The 22,116-nt window shown below is 38.9% G+C and overlaps 1 protein-coding gene across 1 annotated transcript in view; it reads right to left on the reverse strand.

Annotated features, from left to right (window-relative positions):
- The window catches only part of SLC5A12 (solute carrier family 5 member 12), a 52,450-nt gene that overhangs the window by 7,561 nt on the left and 22,773 nt on the right, over window positions 1-22,116 (reverse strand). The window contains exons 6-12 of the mRNA XM_032490435.1: window positions 20,099-20,447; window positions 19,840-19,980; window positions 14,867-14,996; window positions 13,791-13,879; window positions 8,122-8,234; window positions 5,711-5,778; window positions 2,211-2,297 (exon numbers count right to left, since the gene is read on the reverse strand). Coding sequence (XP_032346326.1) covers window positions 2,211-2,297; window positions 5,711-5,778; window positions 8,122-8,234; window positions 13,791-13,879; window positions 14,867-14,996; window positions 19,840-19,980; window positions 20,099-20,447 — 977 coding nt within the window. The remainder of the gene's footprint in view (window positions 1-2,210; window positions 2,298-5,710; window positions 5,779-8,121; window positions 8,235-13,790; window positions 13,880-14,866; window positions 14,997-19,839; window positions 19,981-20,098; window positions 20,448-22,116) is intronic.

The following is a 22,116-nucleotide window of genomic DNA, read 5'->3' on the forward strand; positions in this document are numbered from 1 at the left end:
TTTTTTTCTCCTTTTGGCTTCTTCCTCTTATCACTTAAAAATCTGTTAAACCTCGGTTCCCAATAGAAGAGTTTCAGAAGTTCAGGAAAACATCAGATAATGGAGAGATGTGGACATTTTTCACTGACAGTCATTATAGACATTATAGTCCGTTATATGGAAATTTTTACTCCCATATTTCTTCCCGAGTGATTCTGGTCAAGTCCTCTGATTCCCAAGCTTGGAGTTTTTATTTGAGTCTAAATACTAGCAAGTATATTTACTAGTTCTGTCAGTTAAGGCTTCTACTTCTTGATAAAAAGTTAAAAAGTCATTTCTCCTGTAAAGGAAACAGAACAATCTACAGGGATTAGAACCACGGGAAACTAAAATCTGGATGGTCCTGGTCTCGGCCAGAGAGCTGAGCCTTCTCTGTGACAGAAAAACAACTGGTTGGTTTCTTTATCTATTCAGAAAAAAAAGACTCTTCAATTACAGCACCAGAACGTTCTGTTCATTATTGTTTGGGGAAACCAAAGCAATGTATGAGATTTGAATACTTTTATCTTTGTCTAGACCAGGAGTCTGCAGATTTCCATCATAAACAGACAGCTAAGGGATATTTTAGGTGGTGTGGGCCATGACGTGTCTGTCATAACTACTCAGTTCTGTCACTGCAGCACAATAACAGCCATAGACAGTACGTAAACACAGGAGAGTGGCTGTGTTCCAGTAAAACTATTTATGGTCACAGAAATAAAAATTTCCTATAATAGTCATGTGTCATGAAATATTCTTCTTCTAATTTTATTCCAACCATTTAAAAATGTCAAAGCCATTTTCAGCTGGCAGGTCATCCAAAAACTGGGAGATTGACTAGATTTGGCCTGAGGGGTACAATGTGCTGATCCCTGGTCTACCAGTAAAGGGTGAACAGATTTTAACAGGAGGTTCAACCCTTGCCGATCTGTAGTAGCTGCCTGGAGAGCCATGCTGAGAAGGGTTCTGAGGCTGCATCTACGTTCCGTGGAGAGATGGCCATGACTGATTAGTGGGATGGTGAGGGTCAGTGACTAGGGGAGAGGTGACCCAGACTGGTGATATTTACTTTCCTCTACCTGGAACAAGGTGGTTTCCCAGGCTAAACAGAAGGACCATAATTCACTAACATAGATAAACTAATGTTTAGAAATGCGCTGAGATGTTACGTTACCAGTTATTAGGTTTTTTTGTGGCTAGGACATTGCCTTCCCTCATGGTACCTTCCGAGGATATAACTATCTTTGTCAACCTCAGTATCAGAAAGGTTTATTAAAACAAAGTGTCTCCTAATGAGACCGCAGGGGAAGCACTGTAAATTCCCAAATGTTCCATACCTATCCGCCGTTTTTGTCTAACCCCATGAGATTTATCTAGAAGAGAGGTCAGTAAGGGTCAAGCAGCCACAGAGACCTAATTAGGTATACCACATGACTCGGGTTTTATTGAGAATCGTATAGTATATTTAAAACATGCAAAGAGTCAGGTTTTCTAGAGTCTAAAGACTTTCTAAAAACGTATGCATGTAAGTGTATGGATGGCAATAAGTGAAAAATGACAATTTTATTACATTGAAAAAATTAGGATACTTTAAATACTAAAAAAAAATTATTACATTATTTTTCCAAATAAATTTTCCTTTTGCTTTATGCTCACTACACAATCATGCAACCAACATTTATTTAAAGGCATACTATTAGCTTGTCAGCCAGCAAAACCAAGAAGGTGCGGCTGTCAGAATATACCAGGCTGGTGTCTTCTCCCCTTCTGAAATTAACTTAATTACATTGGTTATTACTTGGGGTAACTAAATATAGAAAAGAAAATTTACATTTTTAAAGTTTTGAAAATTGTATTTTAACTAAACTATTTCTGAGTTCAGAACCTATTTCAAATTTCATTTTGTGGGCTCAATTTAGAGAAGACAATTTAAACCCTAAAGAATCCTTTTGATGCCACGACACATGGTGTTTCATGATCACCTCTTCCTTTTTTTTCTTTCTGCTTCTAAAACAGCTTCACTAAAGTCAGAGACAGGAAGACCAGGGTTCTATTTAGTTCTACTGTGGAAGGAAGCCCCCATTTTTCCCTGGCAAAGACAAATGGCCTTTCCAAGGGGGAGAGAGAAAAGAGAGGAAGTGGCTGGGGCCCAGTCTCGGCTGGGAAGAGTGAAGAGGGTGTGGGGGCCTTACCTTCCAGTTCACAAAAGGGAACAGGATCCCCAGCGAAAACAAGCCCAGCATCGGTCCCCCACACATGCCATGGATGCTCAGGGCAGCCTGCGAAGCAAAGCACGTCAGATGGATAACCCCGCTCCCCTGCATCTGAGGCCCACCTGGGCCCACCTCTCTTCCCTGGACCTGGGATGAGATACACTCCTGGTACTGAGTGTGCCACTCATTAGTCATGCGCTTTCTTGGCATCATTTCTCCCTTCCAGGCTCATTGATAAGCACTGTGTAAAAAAACCAAAAATATCTACAAACATGCATTTGTGTGTGTGTGTAATTTGGATTTGGTAGAAGCAGTTTTTCCTCAAGCTGGAACTCATTGATTTGTTTATATTTTCTATCTTATCAAAAAGCTTTTTTAATAACGTACCTAACAAATACATCTATAACTTACGTTGCATGTCTTTTGCATTTGATTCAGCTGTTCTCATTTAGCTTGAGCAATTCTGTAATTTTGATAATAACAATTGTCTGTTACCCCACTCCTGCTCTCCCACCAGATGCCTCAGGGATGTTGAAGCTTTCAGTTTTGACATGATGGGGAGGTAACTAGATGTTCCACTTCCTATCTCCCATTTTTTAAGGCTCTGTCTCCGTTAGAAATTGAGGGAGTCTGACAAAAGCATTTTCATATCTCTTAGCCTCTAAGTTATTGAACCCAGTGAATTGGTGAGGGGCCTTAACTGAACTAATTTGCTGTCAACCTTGTGGCAAGGCTTTGCAAGAGTCGTGGACATACAAAGGCTGACGTGTGCAAGTGAGCACGTACACACATGTGTGTACACACACGCGCACACACATGCACAGCTACTCTGCAGTGCAGCCCCCTCTAGTTCTAGCAATACAGCCACAGGGCTCCTAGATCAAGGGGCTGCAATAAAGATGCTCTAAAGATCTTACACATGTTTCCTGTTGTCAGGCACCACCTAAGTGTCAGACAGCGGAGATGAACAACCCTAGCACTCTAAACAAATGACCTCATGTCATCCCCACAGTTACCCTGTTTAGCTGGTAGCACTAACTGGATTTTATAGGTGAGAAACTTGGACTAAGAGAAAATATATTAAAGGTATACTTCCAGTTAGAAAGTGGCAGAAGTGAGATTTAGGAGTTCTAAGCAAATTTGTCTGGATCTAAAACCTAAATCCATATTTTTTTCTCCTAAAAGCAGTCCTAAAAAAAAAAAAAAAAGGCGAGGGGAAGAAAGAAAAACAAAAAAGATCAAGAACACAAACTACCATCATGGCCTCTTTTTTTTTTTTTTCTTTAAGGAAAAAAGTTCCTGAGAGAGTCCATCACTAATAGAATACTTAGATTCTAATTTTGCGCTGCCACACGTCCCTGTGGTTTGGTTAAACTTCAGTTATTAACTCAGATTCATTTCAGAGAGTCCTCTTTCTCTATAAAAAAAAACAGAAACAGGACCAAGGGGTCTTAAATCCACTCCAGCTGTAATGTAAATTCTTCTGCCCAGAAAGATGAGCTGTAATGCACTGTTACGGTTGTTAATTTTTAGAGAAGTCAATGCCACAGATAGATCTTTCACAAGATGGAGGCAGATGAGATTAAAGTAGATACTTTTCCCCAACATCAATACTTAACTTCATATTCTTGACATTTGCTCTGCTGATTGATAGTATTAATTCATAGTTGCTGTGGTTGTTGAATTTAGAAGCTAATTTACTAGCTATTATACGGGAGAGTCAATAAGTTAGGAAAAAATGTTTTTCCTTCACTGCGGGGAGGAAAAATAAAAAATTTATAAAGTCATTAGCCAATAGGCTCTGGGTTGGGGGGGAAGGTCTTCATATAATAGAAAGAAAACTAAAAGACAGTCTCTGGATTTGAAAAAAAAGTATTTCTATCAGTCACAAAACTAAACTGACCTCAAGTCCTTATCTTTCTTTTTGTCATCCTTAGGGGTGTTTAACTGGAGGAAGATAAAGCTCAACTAATGACCTCCACCTCAGTCTCCCTCTTCATTGTAAGCTCTATGTTTTACACCAGGCTTGCAGGAGTCCTTCTCTACCCTGGAGCCCTTCATAGTGCAAAGGCAAATAAGCTTAAAAGGTAAGTATCTCTGAAGGAAAGCCATTTAGTGATTCAAATTCTCACTAAATTGGACATGGTAATACTTCCATGAAGTAAATAGTGATTGGATAAAGGGGAAAAAGCAAAAGGGCACAAAGCATCAGAGGCAACTTGGAAATGGGGAAAAATGAATCTAAAAAAAATTCCTGAGGTCACTAAAGACAAACCTCACCAACCTGCCAGTATGCTGTGGATATCAAAGTGCTTCAAAAGTTGTAAAGAGATTAGCAAGCATCAGCCATTTGGAGGCGGGGGGGAGGTTCCTACTTAGCAGAGAGGGCACCGAGTTTCCAGAACCACAGTGTCTCTTATATAGGCAAGTGAATTATCATGTCACTCAGTTCTCCCAGACGTAGTTCCCTGAACCTTCAGAAAAGTAACAGAACATATGTGAGCAGCCACTAGAAGGATCAAGCAAGATTCACTGTTCTGTGAACTAAAACTACATTTTATAAAATTCAGTGATTACTATTCACCCACTCTTTTTCATTTTTTTTCTTTCATTTAAGCAGCATTTATTGGAAAAACTAAGCCTGGCCAAGAAAATATACAGGATGCTCATATTATACAAAGATACAGTGGGACTGAGAGGGTTAAGTAGAGTCTGAAGATGTGCTTATCTGATGGTGCTTTGAAAGTTGAGCAATTTGGGAGGAAGGAGGGATGGCTCAGGGGACTTGGGTCATAAACCTGGTTTAGCCACAAACTTGATTGAGCAAGATATTTTACTCTTTTATGTAATCATCTACAAACTGGATGTTGGAACAGATTATTCTTGACACTTATTATGGTGCTGACCTTTTATGGAACTGGGACTTGGGCATCTGGGAGGCAGTTTGGCCTGGATAATAAGGTGAGGAGGGCTCATACCCCAGCTCCACCACTCTTTAATCATGTGAATTTGGGACAATTTATCACCTCTCTACTTCTTAGATTCTTCATCTGTAAAATTAGTACATTAATCATACTACCTCTTACAGTAGTGATGAGGGTTAAATGAAGTAATACATTTGGGACTATTCCTAGAATATCATACGCATTCCATAAATGTTCATTGTAATTATCGTTCTTACCATCATGATGATAGTTCCATTTTTATTTCAGGATCATACATTCTCAGATCTGGACTTTAAAAGGGTTTCTACTTTCATTACAGTGTACCTTGTCACTGAGTCTCATGACTAGTTTTGAAAAGTTTCCCCTCTTGAAAGTAATTTTGGTTGAAATTTTACATGTATGTGTAATTTGGACCTGGTATCAGAGAGTGTCAGCATTTGGGGATTGGAGGACAAAGCAAAGTATTTGAAAAGAAAGTGGGTAAAAAGTTGCTATGAAATCAAATATATATATGCCTTTTGTCTCTTTCATTACCTGGATGACGCCCCCCAAGAGGGACGCAGCCACAGCCATGGAGGTACAAATCATGCCGAACAAGAGACCTGGAAGAAAGGAAACTCATGCCGATCATCAAGCTGGCTTTGAGAGACTCCCTGAGCTTCTGCCCAGGGCTGCCTCTCACGCAAGCTCCACTGAAATGCGGTCTCAGGAAGGTCTGTCCTCCCCACCTAGCCATCAGGAGAGACTTTTCTCCTAAAGACCTGCTTTCCTAGGCCAGGTGGAAAGAGCTAGAATCCAGTCTCAAGGAGCCTTCTCTCCAGGATTCAAGAAGAAAGCTGTCACACTGCTAAATATAAAATAGATAAACAACAAGGGCCTACTGTACAGCACAGGAAATTATATTCAATGTCTTGTAATAACCTAGAATAGAAAAGAGTCTGAAAAAGAATATATATAGATATAGATATATATGAAACTGAATCACTTTTCTGTATACCTGAAACTAACACAACGTTGTAAATCGACTATACTTTAATTTAAAAAAGGAAAAAGAAAGCTGTCATGTGGAAGCAACATGAAAATGTGGAAAGGGCACAGGTCTAGGCTAAGAGAGCCTGAGTTAGTGGAACCCAGTTTGGTCCCTCACCAGCAACCAGCTGGAGAAGTGACTGGCCTCCCTGGGACACAGATAGTTGTTCATCTTTAAAATGGCTAACTCGCTACACATTTTACCTCACAGGTTTTTGCAAATCGGGAGAGTTTTTCTGCTCTCTTCATGCTTTATTCATACCCTCCTAATGGATCCTGGTATATTTCATAACAATGCCTTTTTCACCTGGCTGTGCTGGGACCCCAAGGGCCACGGGAGCACAGGCCCTGAGGCACCGTGCACAGCATCCCTCTCACATCGTAGGATCTTGCCGAATGAATCAGCAAGTACGTCTTCACAGTCATTTAAAGCTGTCTTCTTTTAAGCCACTTTTTAAAAATAATTTTTTAATATATCCTTGTTTAAAAACTATCTTAAAAGTCACTCAATTCCCATGATAAGCCATAAACTAAATAAGAGAGGGAGAGAGACAAGGAGTTGGAGACAGATAAAGACAGAAACACAGTGACAGGAGCAGAGAAAATGATTTTTCTCATTTTGTTTGAAATTCTCTCCCAGCTAAATATTTGGCTCAGTTCCCAGTGTGACCACTAATTCAGTTTTATTGTATACTGATCATATGTTAGGCACTTTACTAAATGCCAGTGCTATAAAAGCCACTGCCTCAAAGCTCTCACATTCTAGGAAGGGACTGCACAGAAATAAACTAATTTATCCAACAGTGCCTGTTACGTAGCAAGAACTATATGTTTACTACTACTACTACTACTACTACTACTACTATTATTATTATTATTATTATTATTATTTCAGATTTGGTACATGATATTCATGGTACTTATTATCAAGAACTCACTTTTAGGATGAAATCACGCTAGCAACTTTTGATACTATATTTTCCAACTTCTCAATGAAACACAGAAAAATAAGGAAATTCATGCAACAATACTGAATACCAAGTTTGATCAACAAACACATTTCAGAATTCTAAAACTATTCCCACTATCTTTAAAGATGATAGATTAGCTTCAGAAGACAGTGTTTGCCCTGATTGTGTATTGCTTCGTGCATAAGGAGTATTCCACCTACCTGAAGAAAATAATAGAAGCCATTTTTACTACTAATTACAATCTTGCTGGGCCAACAGTTAATGTGTTTCAAATAGGATTCAAGGCAACTACCCCTCAATCCAGGGGTTCTACAATTTTTTGTGAGAATTGATTCAGTCCGCCCGCCTAGTCCTTCCACTAGAATACAAACAACAGCAACCTACAAGGCAGGAAGTTTAGGGGAAACTGATGGGGGTCCCATTGAGACCTGGAGTGTGTGGGTCCCCAGACAAAGCAGCAAACGTGGAGGGAGGGGATATATGGTAGGTGCTGCAGTGATTATAAACATGATATATAATAGTGTGATTGAGCAAGGAGCAGTTATTCTCTGAGGTGAAGTTACTGAGAGTTTGATAGTGAAGGATTCTTTAGGGAAAAAACTGGCTCTATTAGACAAATTGACCAGCCATAGTGAGCAGAACACCTTCCTTCGTAGAGGGACTAAGAGGATCACCACAGTCCCTCTCTAGAGGGACTAACATGCGTACTCTAGAGAGGCTGATGTTATGAATGTAAGGTGTAGGATGGGCACAGAAGAATGTTGAACGTGAGGTTGCTGAAAGGTAAGCTAGTTGCTCATTCTTTCCTGGTATCTTTGGAAGTGTAAGAATTTATATGTGAAATTCCTCTTGTATCTCCACGTGCACTTGTGCCTGTCAGCGTGCCCTGAATAACCACACGTGCATTTCACTATATGGAATAGAAGATCCACCAGCTGTACCTACATAAGCCTTTACTGATCCAGGTGCTCAGCTTGTCGGAGAGATGGGGAAACCAGCACTTGACAAAATCCTCAAACGTCACAGTTGCTAAGGCATTGATGCTGGCAGCCACGGTGCTACAGGGAGAGAAAAGCAAGACATAGTCCAAGCTAAACAAGGCTGACCAGACTGCCCTGGTGTCCAGAGAAAATAGAAAAGGCAGGGCTCTAGGGAAAAAAAAAAAAAGACAACAGATATAGATGTGTCCTTAATCTGGGACTTCAGGAAAACTACACGGCCTGTCTACTCACTCTTCAAAGGGGCTTTTGTGCTTAATGCTCTTTGAGAAAGAAATTGTCCTCTAACTCCAATGAAGAAGCTAGGCTTTTGTGTTCTAACTCTTACTAGTTCTCCTTAACAAGACGCTAAATGAGTCAGCATGCAGTACCAGAGAGATTTTGTCTATGTGTGTCTGTGTGTGTGTGTGTGTGTAGGCTGGATTTGGGGCAGGAAGCAGTGACTATCTTAATCCAGGACTCAGTATAATTTGCCATTCATTCATTCATTCATTCATATCATTTATGCATCCGTTCATTCTAGGTACTAGGCATACAACGGTGAACCAGAAAGACAGAGACTTTACTTAGTGACATCGATATTTAACGACCAATTATACAATTGAGTACAATTGTTATTATGAAGGAACATAACAAGGTGCTGTGGAAGCATGTCTTGCCGAGATCTAAACTGATATGGAGTTAGAGGACGCTTCGCTAAGGAAGTGATGGTTAAGATAGGCACTGAAAGGACCCATGCAGACTGGGGAAAAAAAGATGTTTTAGAAAAAAAGGGAAAATTACGATTAAACGCTTCAAGATGGAAAGCTTGTTTCATTAAATAATTAGAAGCACCAGAGTGGTTAGCATGCAATTAGCAAGGGAGAAAAAGGGCAAAAATAAGACTGGAAAGTAGGCAAAGACCAAAAGCACATAAAAGCTCCGATATTCTTTCTTTAATTTGCCACTCAGAGTTCAGTCTCATAGCCCTAAAACTCGCTTAGGTGACACAGAGCCTGGAAGTTGGAGGTTTCTTTGCTGAACAGCATGAAAGCTTATTAAATTCCTCATCTTGACCAGAAATATTTTAGCTAGTAGAAAAGATGTATGTATTAAATTCATATGATGCAAAGTCACAATCACAAACAGAAGTTCTGGAAAAGAAACAAGCTAATGAACAAAGCCTGGCCAGCTGTTTGTTAAGTTTTCCATTGATGCACATTAGCTAATTTTTTTGTTATCTTCCAATGCTCACACGATAACAAGCTATAGCTGTGCCAACAGTGTGGAAGAAAATTCAAACTTTGTCTTCTTTCTCTAATGCAAGACAATACTATTGTCATCAATTTTACCTTGTAGCTTACTTTAGCTAGAATAGTTCCAGGCGAATCTTGTGCAAAATTTTAAAGTTCCTTCCCTAAATGACAGATACAGCAAGTGGAAACTACCCGAGACCCATTTCTGGGAATTGAAATTTCAAATACTTCCAAGTACCATTCTCATTTTCCTAGGAATCAAGGCGTAGTATTTGTTTCCTATAAGACTCTGCTTCCATCTGCAGCTCCGTGAAAGTCAAATAAGGAAAGGAAATGATCAAATAAAATAAGCTTTCATGCTCCCAACATATAAGTCTCAAATTTATCATCTGAAAGTTTCAAGCATTAGGGCTGACCCTTGAATCCATTGGGAGGGAAGGAGCAAAAAACCGATTTTGGTGCAGAAAGATCAGATTTGTAGAAGCTCTGTTGGGTTGCTTTTGCAGTCAGATGTATTATCCATATGTCGATTTCTCAGATTCTAAAACTGCTGTAAGATGGTGCAAATCTTTTGTTCCCTATCACTCAACCACCATCCCTTTATTCTTCCTCAATTCTTGTCTTTCCCTTTCCCTAACCCAATGCCCCCCTTAACATTATAGCGAAAGTAATCTTTCTATAATATGTGTTGTCCAGTGTGTCTTTCTTGGAATATTTGGAATTGAAATCCAAAGAGTCAACCGTTCTTTTATAGGGGAACTAATCTGTTGACTCTGTTCAGACTGGATAGATTCAGCTTTAGGAAAAATAAATAAACCAATCAAGTTCTGTAGAGAGGGATAAAGTGAAAGCTAAAGCATCTTCCCTACTTATGTTTGATCATCTGGTGTTCATTGCTTCTACCTTGGTTTCCTTGAAATACTAATACCAACACCACAGAACAATATCACTTTGTGTCATAGATGCAAAATCCTAAAAAGAATATTACTAAAAGTAATTTAGCAGAACAAAAAATTACACTATAAGCAAGTTAAGGTCATTGTGAGAATTAAGAGATGTTGCTATTTTGGAAATCTGTCAACATATTAATAGTAATATGTCAAAAGCAAAAAAAGAAAAAATACTAATTTCAAAAATGCCAACATTTTACCAAAATTCAAAAATCTCTCCTGATAAAAATATTTCCTAAAATTTTAATAAGTATATGTACTTTTGTTTTTATAATTTGATTAATTTTATATAAATATTTTAAATGTAAATAATATCATTTAAATCAAAACCTGGTATCATATTTAATGGTAAAATCCAAGAACTACTTCCTTTAAAGTGCATAACAAAACAAGGATTTCTGTCATCCTTCATTTTTTTTAATCTTTGTTCTCAAAGCACAGTTAAATAAGAAAGTGAACATAGAAGTTTAACTATTAGAAAAGAAGAGAAAACCCCAAAATATTTGTAGATATTATGATTTGAGTACAATCAAGTCTCATAGAAGTAACTAAAAATAATCTGAGAAAAGATGATATCAAGGGAAATTCTGTAAAAGAAAAAGAAGAAATATGTACTAACCTAACACATTTAAAATCATACATTAAAGCTTAGTCATTAGAATTATTAATACTGGCATAGCTGTACACAAATGGATCAAAGGACTATAAAAGAGAATCTAGAAAAAGTTCCAAATACATAAAAGAATGTAAGATGTAATAAAAGTAGCATTTTAAGTCAGTGGTGAAAAACATGGCTTTTTACTAAAAAATAATGGGACAACTGGCTACTAACTTAGAAGGAAAATAAGTCAGGAATTCTACTTCACTTCTTATACCACATATATAGTCTAGATGATTTAATAATTTTAACACTTAATAAGACCATAAGTATATTAGAATGATGTCTGGCTGATTATATACATGGAATGGAGAAGTCTTCACAAGAATGTTAACTCAGAAACCATAATTTTTTAAAAAATTGATTAATATGAAACAGAATGTCCATATACTCAAAACTATCTTTAGCAAATACACAAAAGGCAAATGAGACACGTCAATAAACTATTTTTCCTATATATGTAAAGAAGAAAACTTAAAAAAAAAAACCAGGGAAAATAAATTTTCATTTTATAGAAAAAGAAATTCAAATGACTAATGAAACAGGGAAAGGTAGCCAATCCCACTTCTGATCAAGGGAATTCATATTAAATTTAGTTACCATTTTTCACCTATCAAATACTCAAGTGTAAAAGTTTCAGAGTACCTGATATTAATGGCAATATAGGGAAAAAGACACTTTAATATTTTCTATTTGGTGTACAAACTGGTGCAAATTTTTGGAGGTCAACTTAGCAGTGTCCATGAAAACTTTAAATAAATAAATATTTTGACACAGTAATTCCACTCCTTGGAATGTAGTCTACATCCATCTTTGCATAATTTTACAAAGATATACATTGTAACATGCTATGAACTGAATGTTTATATCCCCCGCAAACTCATATCTTGAAGCCCAATCCTCAATGTGATGGTATTTGGAGGAGGGACTTTGAGGACCTGATCAGGTCCCAATGGTAGAGGCTCCACGAATGGAATTAGTGACTTTATAAGAGAGACCCCAGAACACTCCCTCAGCCCTTCCACCATGGAGGACGCAACGTGAAGATGGCCATGTATGAACCAGGAAGCAGGTCCTATAGTATCACAGTAGATCAAAAAAAGAATAGGGTGAATCTATTGATACTGAAAGATTTCTAAATTATATTAACTTAAAGAAATAACAGTATATATGCAACTGATCTCTGTTTTGCACACTAAAAGGTTTGTATGTTCACCTAGGCAAAGAAACGTTCGGGTTTATTGACAAGAAATTATTAACAGTGGTTAACACTGTGCAGTGAGACCAGGAATCTGAGAAATCAGATATAAAGTTCCTACTTTTATCCTGGGGAATCGTTTAAATTTTGACCCTAATCATTTTACTATCTTAACATTAGCCCTTGAGAAATCCTATAATTGATACTTTGCAATTGAGCTCCAGGAAGGGAAAATAAAGCTTTTCCCATCAGATGAACCTTTGATTCATAAAGGCAGAGGGTCTGCCTTAAAAGAAAGTAATGATACATTTTAATGTTTCAGTCCCTTGCTTTCAACACTGTTGCCCTCACCATTCTCCAAGTCACTATCCTGTCTCACCTGGGTTAAGGTAAAAGCCTCCTAAAAAGTCACCTACTTTCACCACGCTGGCTTTTGTCAGAGTCCCTTCCCTCCACATGGAAGACTGAGTCTCCAACTGTATCACATCACTCACTGCAAACCTTCTAATGCCTTCTTACCTAAGATGAAACACAAACTCTTTACCATTTCGTGAAGTCTCTTCATGATCCAATGCCTGCTCCCCTCTCCAAGCTCCTCCCTGTCTGCTCTCCTCCTGGTTCCTTATCCTCCAGCTCCTCCCTGATCCTGAATTATTCCACACGGGTGATCTCCTCCAGGCTTTGGTATTTGCTCTCTGCTCGGCCTGTAAAAGCTTCTGCCTGTGCTCCCCACAGAGCGGGCGTCTGCTCATCCTTAGCTCTCAACACAGATGTCATGTATTCAAAGAGGAGTTCCCTAAAACCCCATTAAAGACAGGACTTCCAAGCCTTCCCTGTCTCTAGGATATCACTCTGTCATTTCCATTATACTATTTGCTATTATCAAACAAAACCTTGGTTTTTTGTTTGTTTAGTTATATACTGTCCATCTTCCATGTCTACCAGAATGCAGACTCTGTGTAAGGTCAATGCATATGTCAGTTTTGCTCTCTGCAGTAGCCCCGCTGTCACCAACTGTGCCTGGTGTAATGTAAACCTTCTAAGGTATTTGTCAGAATAAAAGTGTGAGTAATTTTGTATGTAGAATAATGTGTACATTTCGAAGATGGATACTGTTAGCTGCTTGAGTGTGTTACTGAAGCTGGAGAGAGTGGATTGCAAAGGATAGATCTGCAAGAATATACTGCAGCTGAGTGAGAAAGCCAGCAAAGTGAGCTGCCATGTGTAGAGGTGATGCAAAATCGTGGGAACGGCTGGCAGCAGGCAAGGTCGAGAAAACGAAGAGAGGTCTGGTGCCTCTGAGGTTTACTGCCTCTCAACAGGTAAGTTATCTACCTGGCTAAATCTCAGTTTCCTTTTCTATAAACTAATGGTAATTTGAGTAGTTTCAGTCTCACATATTGTGTGACAACTCATGAGCAAATACACACAACACATTCAGCAGGGCAGCAGACACAGTAGGTACTCAATCATACTGGTGGCGACTATCACTGTTACCCTTGTCATCTTGGTTGCTTTGCCATCACCATTGTCACCATCATCATTATCAGGGCAGAGTGTTGTCAGTCCACTAACCTCAGAGTTCCACTGAAGGCACAAGCCACAAAAAGTCCTGGGAGTCCTGGCATGGTGGCAAATATCTCCATGACGAAATATGGCATCAGCTGAAGGGGAGGCAAAACAAAGTAGGATTAGTGGTCCCATCAGCAGCGTCTGAAATGCATGAAGGTAACTTTTAGCAAGAAGAGGTGGGAAAAAAGAAAAACAAAATAAAATAATAATAGAGGAGTTTGCATGGACTACAGTGGTTACAGGCTAGCAGATGAGGTGACGATCAGTCCAACTCCATGGCCCTTAGGTCCGGGTGTAGGGGAGGGAGGGGTAGGAAGGGAGCAGCCATACTAGGAAAAAGGGTTGGAGGAACTTTAGAACGTTCAAGAACTTTAAACTTTTTCTTATGTTTGCAATGTAGGCTATTTTCATGCTGGTTTACCATTAATATTAGCAATTCAACCCCAAAAGCAAACACTTAGAACAGGTCTTCAGGGAATGTAGGTATTATGGTTCCACTCTGTGGCCACATTTGTGGGACAGGAGCCCCCATAGGACACAGTGGGACACACGACTATGTGGAGGCAGAGAGGGGGATGACTGCTCCTCCTCAGCACGTTCTCCATAAGTGGAGATTTAAAATCATGTTGAATGTAGTCTATTGAGCTGACACCGTTTAAGCTATAATGGGAAGACATGAACGGACGCATTACAGATATAAGGGTCATTTTGTTCAATTGGAGATGAAAGCATAATTAGCAAACCTTGAGATGGATATGAAAAAAAGAGTAGAAAGGTGGCACTGACAACCAAAGCTATGGCTTCAAGCCCACCTTCCACTCTCCCCAGCCCCGCCCTGGCTCCAGGCCTGGCCTTCAAGGACAAGGTAAGGTAACTTCCTTTTACACGTTCACTCTCCAGTATAGGAAACTGACATGTGAAAATATCACCCAGGAAGAGAGGAAAGAAAGCAAGTGTTTGGGGCTTGGGAAATAGCTAGAGGCCCGTGCGGGAAAAACAGAAAGGCCTAACACGACTCGGGGATGGCCGGAAGCACGCGCATCTCCGCCAGTCCCCTCGGGCCCCGAGGGAGCGCGTACCTGGTCTGGTGCTGAGATGATGCCGGAAGTCCAAGGGTCACAGTCTCTGAAGTGGGAGTACATGATTAAGCCAGACAAGACAGCACAGACCAAAATGATCCAAAGACCCAGCAAGTTGAAGTACAAGGCTCTAAAAGAGAACACAGGGACCTATGGGTAGCCCCTGTGGCGTATTGCAGTCTGGTGAGATTAAAAGACTCAAGGTAAAATCTGGGGCGCCTTTTGGCTATAAAATACTTCCACCTTCAAGAATCATTCCATTTTGATATCAAATCACTATGCTGTACACCTGAAACTAACTTAATATTGTAAGTCAGTTATACTCCAATAAAAAAATCACTGCATTTTATCCTTTTGCATATTTTTTTTGTTTGGGAACACTATGTTTTTACAGTGAGAATGAAATTTGAATGAGGTAGAGTTTTGATAGGTTTTCTTTTGAAATCGGGAGTTTTTCTGTAAAGCCTCAACGTGTGGCGTAGGTCTAGTTCCTTAGATGAAATTTCACGTTATCAGTCACTCCTATTACATAACTTCGAGTAATTTCCCCCCAATCAATTCATGAAACTGTCAAAAAGCCAATGTACATTTTAACATCTTTTTTTTTTTTTTTTTGCCCCAGAGGGATGATGAGATAAATGTAGAAGTAGACACATTTTGGAAATACTCACTTTGGAGATTAATTTGAATGAAATTTAAAGTTCAGTTTTCAAAACGGCAATAGAAAGTATGAAAAACCTGAAGTCATTTTTATCCACATTCTTTGGAGCAATTCTTTTGATTCTACAACACAAATATATTTAATTTCGATTTGAGTGCATTTATAGTATCCTGTGGCTATTTTGTATTTATTTTTGTCCTTTGAAAATTAAAATATTACATATTTTCTAAATCTCAGGGAAGGCTTGAAAGTTGGCTGGCCTCACATTGGTTCTCTGAGAGAACAATCTTGTTCTGGAGAGAGTTTCAAGGTACCAACGGCCAGGAAAGCAACAGGAGGCATTTCCTTGGAGTCAGTCATTATTTGAAGGGATTCCGATGCATCCACACTCAAATGTAAGGACACGTATTCATTTCAAAGTCCCCTAAAACCCCTACTGTAAGGGTGTACCTGACTTTGGGAAGACCTTTAAATCAAAGTACTCTTTGAAGAAGCAAATATGTTAAATAACCCATTTGGAAGTTTTTATTTTATGCTACTTACATTAAGAAAGGATTCTATCTGTGGAATTCCTTCCATGGGAGTCTTCCAAGCATGTCTATCCTTGAGTTTTAGTTGTTTGTTTGCTTTTGTTTGGAGGGATTTGATTTAGACATAGCCTTTGGAGAGGACAATTGATACAGGAAGGGATCAATATCTGTGAACTGAATAAGAAGTACTCTTGCTTCTGCCTTTCAGACAAACTCTATTCAAACACAGGGCTGTGTCCCTAGAGCGCACAATGGTGCTGGCATATAGCAGGCATAAAATGATTCTGTTTTTGGTAATGAGTGACTGAATGAATACATGAATGGTAGAAATCCGTTACTGTATGCTTGTAATCTTTACATCATTTCTTTTTTGAAAGGAGCATTAGATCTGGAATCAGAAGACTATATCTTCAACAACCGTGGGACTTCAGATAAGTCACTAACATTCTGAGCCAGTTACATCATCAGTAAGAAGAGTGTAACACACCTGCCTTACTTCTTATTACAGGACTAATGTGAGGATTGAATGAATTATTCTCTGTAAAAATATATGTAGGTTATACAGTCATATAGAGGATTTATATAAACATGTATATATACACATATGTATGTATTTATGTGTATATATATATATTCTTTTTTCCTTTTTAAAAAATACAACTGATGCTATGTTTTAAAATTTTATTATTTATTTACTTATTTACTTATTTATTTATTTATTTATTTATTTATTTATTTATTTATTTGGAGGGGTGGCAACTAGTTTTGTTTATCTATCTATCTATCTATCTATCTATCTATCTATCTATCTATCAGAGGAGGTACTGGGGATTGAACCCAGGACCTCGTGCATGCTAAGCACACCCTGTATCACTTGAGCTATATATACCCTGCTCCCCACCCCTTATAGAGGATTTTCATACATTATCTAGAACAATTTTAAAATTTCACCAGTCAACTAGGGGAAATGAGAAATCAATGGCAAAACTGTCTATTAGAATGTTTAAGTCCCTGCATTGTGAGTTTATTTTTCACTAGAAATAGACTTTAATTGTCTCCAGGGCTAATTCTCCCATTTGCCACTTAAGCCACTTCGCTGATTCATTCAGAAAATATTTCTTAAGCGTCACCATAGAGCAGGCTTTTCTAGGTACTGAGGACAGAGCAGTGAGCAACACGGAACCCACCCTCATGGAGATGGTGTTCTGGGATTAGAGGCAGGTAATGGTCACTGCAATGAAATAAACAAGATGATTTTAGATGTGATGAAAGAGATAAAGAAAATAAACAAAGGCAATGGGAAGGGAACAAAAGTGACTGGGTGTGGACGTGCTCATCTTGGCTGGGAGATGAGAACGCTGATGGGAAAGCACTTGGTAACCTGCACCAGCCACTCCTTCCCTCAGCACCGTTCACCATCAGCAGACCTGAAACATACACTGACGTCCAGAAACAAGAGTCCAAGTCAGCTTCCAGGGAGCACATCTCAAAGGACCTGATAAGTGACACTGTTCCTCGGTGCAAGGAAGACCTGGCTTCAGATGAAGGTGTCTTTGTTGAGTAATCAGCATTCTGACCATGCAATTAAATGCATGTGTGCTGGTTTTAATCCATGGCCACATTCCGTATGAGCTTTATGGGTATACTTGTACTTACCTATGTTGCAGAGATTTTTCTAGACCCTGATGGAATGTTTTAACTACATCAGGCTCTCAGATAATTGTGCAGAAGTAGTGCATTTAATCCACTTTCTGCAGAGCCTAGGTAAGATAGCTCTGAGAGTCCTCCAGCTGCCCCAGTAGTGCCCTCAACAAATGGGAACTTACACCATATCCATACCATGACAGCCGTCTCCCCTCCAGCTCTGTGCACTTCAAGTGCACTGACCATTTGGGCTGATTTCTCTCTCCTGAATTGTCTCAACTAAATCAACTTGGATTTAGAAAAGTCTTTTCTAAAGACAGTTATTTTTTTCAGCTTTCCTTATTCTAACAAAATTCCTATCACAGCTCTGGTCCCTCCATGGGAACGGAGATGAGTAGAGCCAGCACTTGAGGCAATCCAAAGCGCTCAGGGAATGACATATATGTATTCCTGTCTTCATGAGCATCTTTCCTTCTCTGACAGCTTTCATACCCATCAAATACTAACGTAGCAAATTCCCAATTCCAAGAAACTACTATGAATGAGTATTTCATTTAAACCAATCTACTAAATGAGACTTAGACATACACAAACACAAGTACACATGTAGGAGTCCACATATATAAACTCTTACACACACACACATACACACACATATTTTATATATATATGTTCATTTATGTGCTTCTACATTCACACACACAAGCATGACATTCTGGAAGCATTATTTGTTTAATAAGTAATCAATATTTAATAAGCACAAAGCATTGTTACTGGCCTTGTGGGAAAAAAATGATAAAAAGATACATTTCCTAACTTTTAAGTACTGTTATGGTAATAGAGAGAAACTAGGCAAGTTCTCAAAAAAGAAAAAAAAAGTAATAACACAAGCATATCGGGTTTTTAAATGCCTGGTTTTAACAGAGAATTATTATTTATTTCACCAAAAGACTTCCCTTGACAGATAATAGTCCACTCTATTTTAAGGCAGAATTTTAAAAGAATTTTAAGTGAATTTTAAGATCAAAATCACTTTTGATCTTAAATACATTTTCAGTAATTCAACTACGTGACAAAATGATGTCGTGTGTGTAGAGAGTTTGTTACTGTCACTTATTGTAATAGGATAAGAATATGTTACCAGGGAATTTATAGAGTAATAAAGGATGCTTTCACTTCTTCCTTCTGTGTGGACTCGGTAAGTAATACATTCCCTTTTGAGATTCCTGTTACAAAATGTTGAACCATGTCCAGACAATTTTATCTTTTATTCAGTTTAAATAAGAAACTGTGCATTGAAAGGTATTTTAAGATCCACTGGGGAAATATTCATAGTGGCTGTTTCTCACTCTAAGAAAAGTTAAAGGCATTCTGACAAATCTCTGGAGGCTGGAAACTTGGGTAGCAGCTACGAACGATGAAATGCCCATTTGGAATGCAATTCTAGCTTACTTCTGCCAGTTTTGCAAAAAAAAAAAAAAAAGGCGCTTAACTTCCTTTGGTCCCCGTTCTAAAGTGTGGGATGACTTCCATGGTTTGAAAAAAGCTTAACCAGTTGTGACTCTGTGGAGTCCTTCAGGGTAAGCAGGTCTGGCCTGACTGGGGACTGGCTGCCCTGGCAAGAGTTGGAGCAGCCAAACCCCAGTTAGGACTTGCTTCACTATCTTGGGTTTTCTGCTTTTAACTCCTCTTTGGAAACTTTTATGATACATCCATCAAAATAATAAAAGACCGCATGCTGAATGAAGATAGTGATAAGAACCATCTCATCATAGAAACTGTAAGTAAGAAATATAGGGCCCCTTATCTCTGCATTGCCACCCGCAGAATCTAGTCTAACCAAAGAATTTCTCAGAAAATGAAGGCAGTGAATGATGGCGAGCAAAGGAAGACAGAACGATGTTAAGTTCAAACCCCACCGCTGCCCCCTCCTCGTAGAGAAGGGAATGGTAATGCCTTCCTCAAAAAGTTGTTGAAATTATAAATGAATCTTTTTATTTCTTTCTCTCTTTTACACACACACACACACACACACACACCCCCACCCACACACACACCCAAAACATTGGGAAGGGAAGCATATAATAAGTCCCCAAGAAGGGCAGAGAAAAACATTAAAATGTTTATTAGCAACTCACAGCTTGGCATGTTTTTCTGTTTTGCAAGAGATGCAGCGCTGGATGGTCGACTGATTGACTCCATAGATCCCAAGCCATGTAAAAGTTCCTCCCACGGAGATGGTCCAGAAAGTGTGCCGCCGGAGAGGATCTATGTCAAAGCTATGAGAGAGAGCAGTGAGTGAACAAATATGGTCCTCTGATGCCCAAATATTATTTTAGGTGATGAGGTCATACAGCTAAATCTTTGTAAAACATGAAAAAGTAGCACTTGACATACTCAAATATATTTAGTCGAGATCCATTTGCAGAGTGCTCTAATACATTGTGTAATCCACCAGCATGAATTGATCCTTGAACGAGAACTGTTAAGAAGCCCACAACCATGACAACCATCTGAAAAGCATCGGTCCACACCACTGCTTTTAATCCTCCCTGAAATGGAGAGAATGTGTGTGAGTTCTTAAAAACGAAACCTGCAACTTTTCCATTTCTGCACAACCTCTCTGCCAAAGCAGTCTCTCTTTTTTCCTCCTTCCCTCTGTCTCCCTCCCTCCTGCCTGCTTGCTTTCTTTCTTTCTTTCTTCCTTCCTTCCTTCCTTCCTTTCTTTCTTTCTTTCTTTCTTTCTTTCTTTCTTTCTTTCTTTCTTTCTTTCTTTCTTTCTTTCTTTCTTTCTTTCTTTCTTTCTTTCTTTCTTTCTCTCTTTCTCTTTTTTCCTTTCTTTCCTGGTCACTGAGCACCTTTTATGTGCCAAGTACTATGTTAAACATGAGAATAAAATGGTAAGTGAAAGAGACAGATTCCTTCCTTAATTTCATAAAGTTTATACCCTAGTGGAAGAAGCAGATACTACATAATAATACAGCTATTTACTTAAAACTGTAAGAAAGTACAATAGAGAAGGACAGGTTACTCTGGGAGCATATAGCCGGGAGTCCTGACCTGGTCTTGGGGAAGTGGCATTTGAGCTAAATTCTGAAGAATGAGTAGGAACTGACCAGATACAGAGGTCAAAGAGGAAAGGGGAGCAGCATGTGTGAAGGAAGGTAAGCCTGAAGAAATGAAAGGATGTATGTTCTAGCATTCTTTCAGGATGTATAGAATACCCAAAGGGAGGTTGCTAAACTTGCTAGAGGCCAGGACACAGAGATTTTTACAAGGCCACTTACATGATTTCTCAAGAGTAGTAAGAGCATTAAGGAGATTTATATGATGGGAGATTATGTTTGATTCACAGTAATTTCTGTGATGATTATATGGACAACAGATTGTAGGACCATTGAAGGAAAAGAGTTGGGAGATCAGCTCAGAGTTTTCTTAGCCGTCCATGTCCAAGATAACAGCAGTCAGAAGTAGGACAGAGATGGAAAGAAGTCGATGGATTTGAAAGATATTTGGGAGGTCAAATCAACACAGCTCGTGAGTAACTGAATATAGGGAATGAGGAAGAGAAGGAATTGAGGATAATCACCTGGGTCTGGTTGTACAATTTGAGATTCCCTTTTGTAAATTTAGTGACAGTGAACAAATTTGGGGAAATCGAGATGGTAGCTTACTGAGAAAGAAGAGTACTAGAAAGGAATGATAGATTCCAGACGTTCACGGAGAAAGGAGTTTTAAGAGTGAGGGGATGATCAAATAGGCGAGCAAACCAGAGTTTCAGGAGGATGAATCTGACAGTAGGACTCAGGAGAGAATGATTAGACAAGAGGTTAGTGCAGTGGTTGTGAAACTTGCACCCTCTTTAGAGTCACATGGGGAATTGGAAAACAAATAAATCAAGAACCAGGGTCTAATCTCCCTTCCCAGGAACTCTAAATAAACTGAGGTCTAGGCTGGGACCCAGTCCGAAGTGTTTCTGAAAGCTCCCTAGTGATTCCAGTGTACAATTCGAGGTGAAAATACGTGGGCAAGAAGAAAGGAGGAAAAACGAGGCTGCTGGCCAATCCCTTACGACCATGGTGAAGGTGGAATAAGCAAATTAGGGAAGATTAAATGAAGTGATATATTTAAAAGGTGCCTTGAAAATGGATAAGCATTCATTTCATGCGAATGAAAGGACATGGTATTTTTAACATTGAAAAATAGAATTATCATCCTTGGTTCCTCCTCCAGAGTGTCAAGAACTTCCGTGAAAAGATGACAGGCTTCATCTTTATCTTGAGAAGAAAGAAGACATGGAGGTTGTCTCATCATTTCTTGTGTAATTAAGATCAGCATGCGACTGAAAGACAGACATTGAAGCCCCTGCCAGATGGTTGTACTAGTAGATTCTGTTCAAATTCTGATTTGAGGAA

Source organism: Camelus ferus, chromosome 10 (assembly GCF_009834535.1).
Source record: "Camelus ferus isolate YT-003-E chromosome 10, BCGSAC_Cfer_1.0, whole genome shotgun sequence".
NCBI lineage: Eukaryota > Metazoa > Chordata > Mammalia > Artiodactyla > Camelidae > Camelus > Camelus ferus.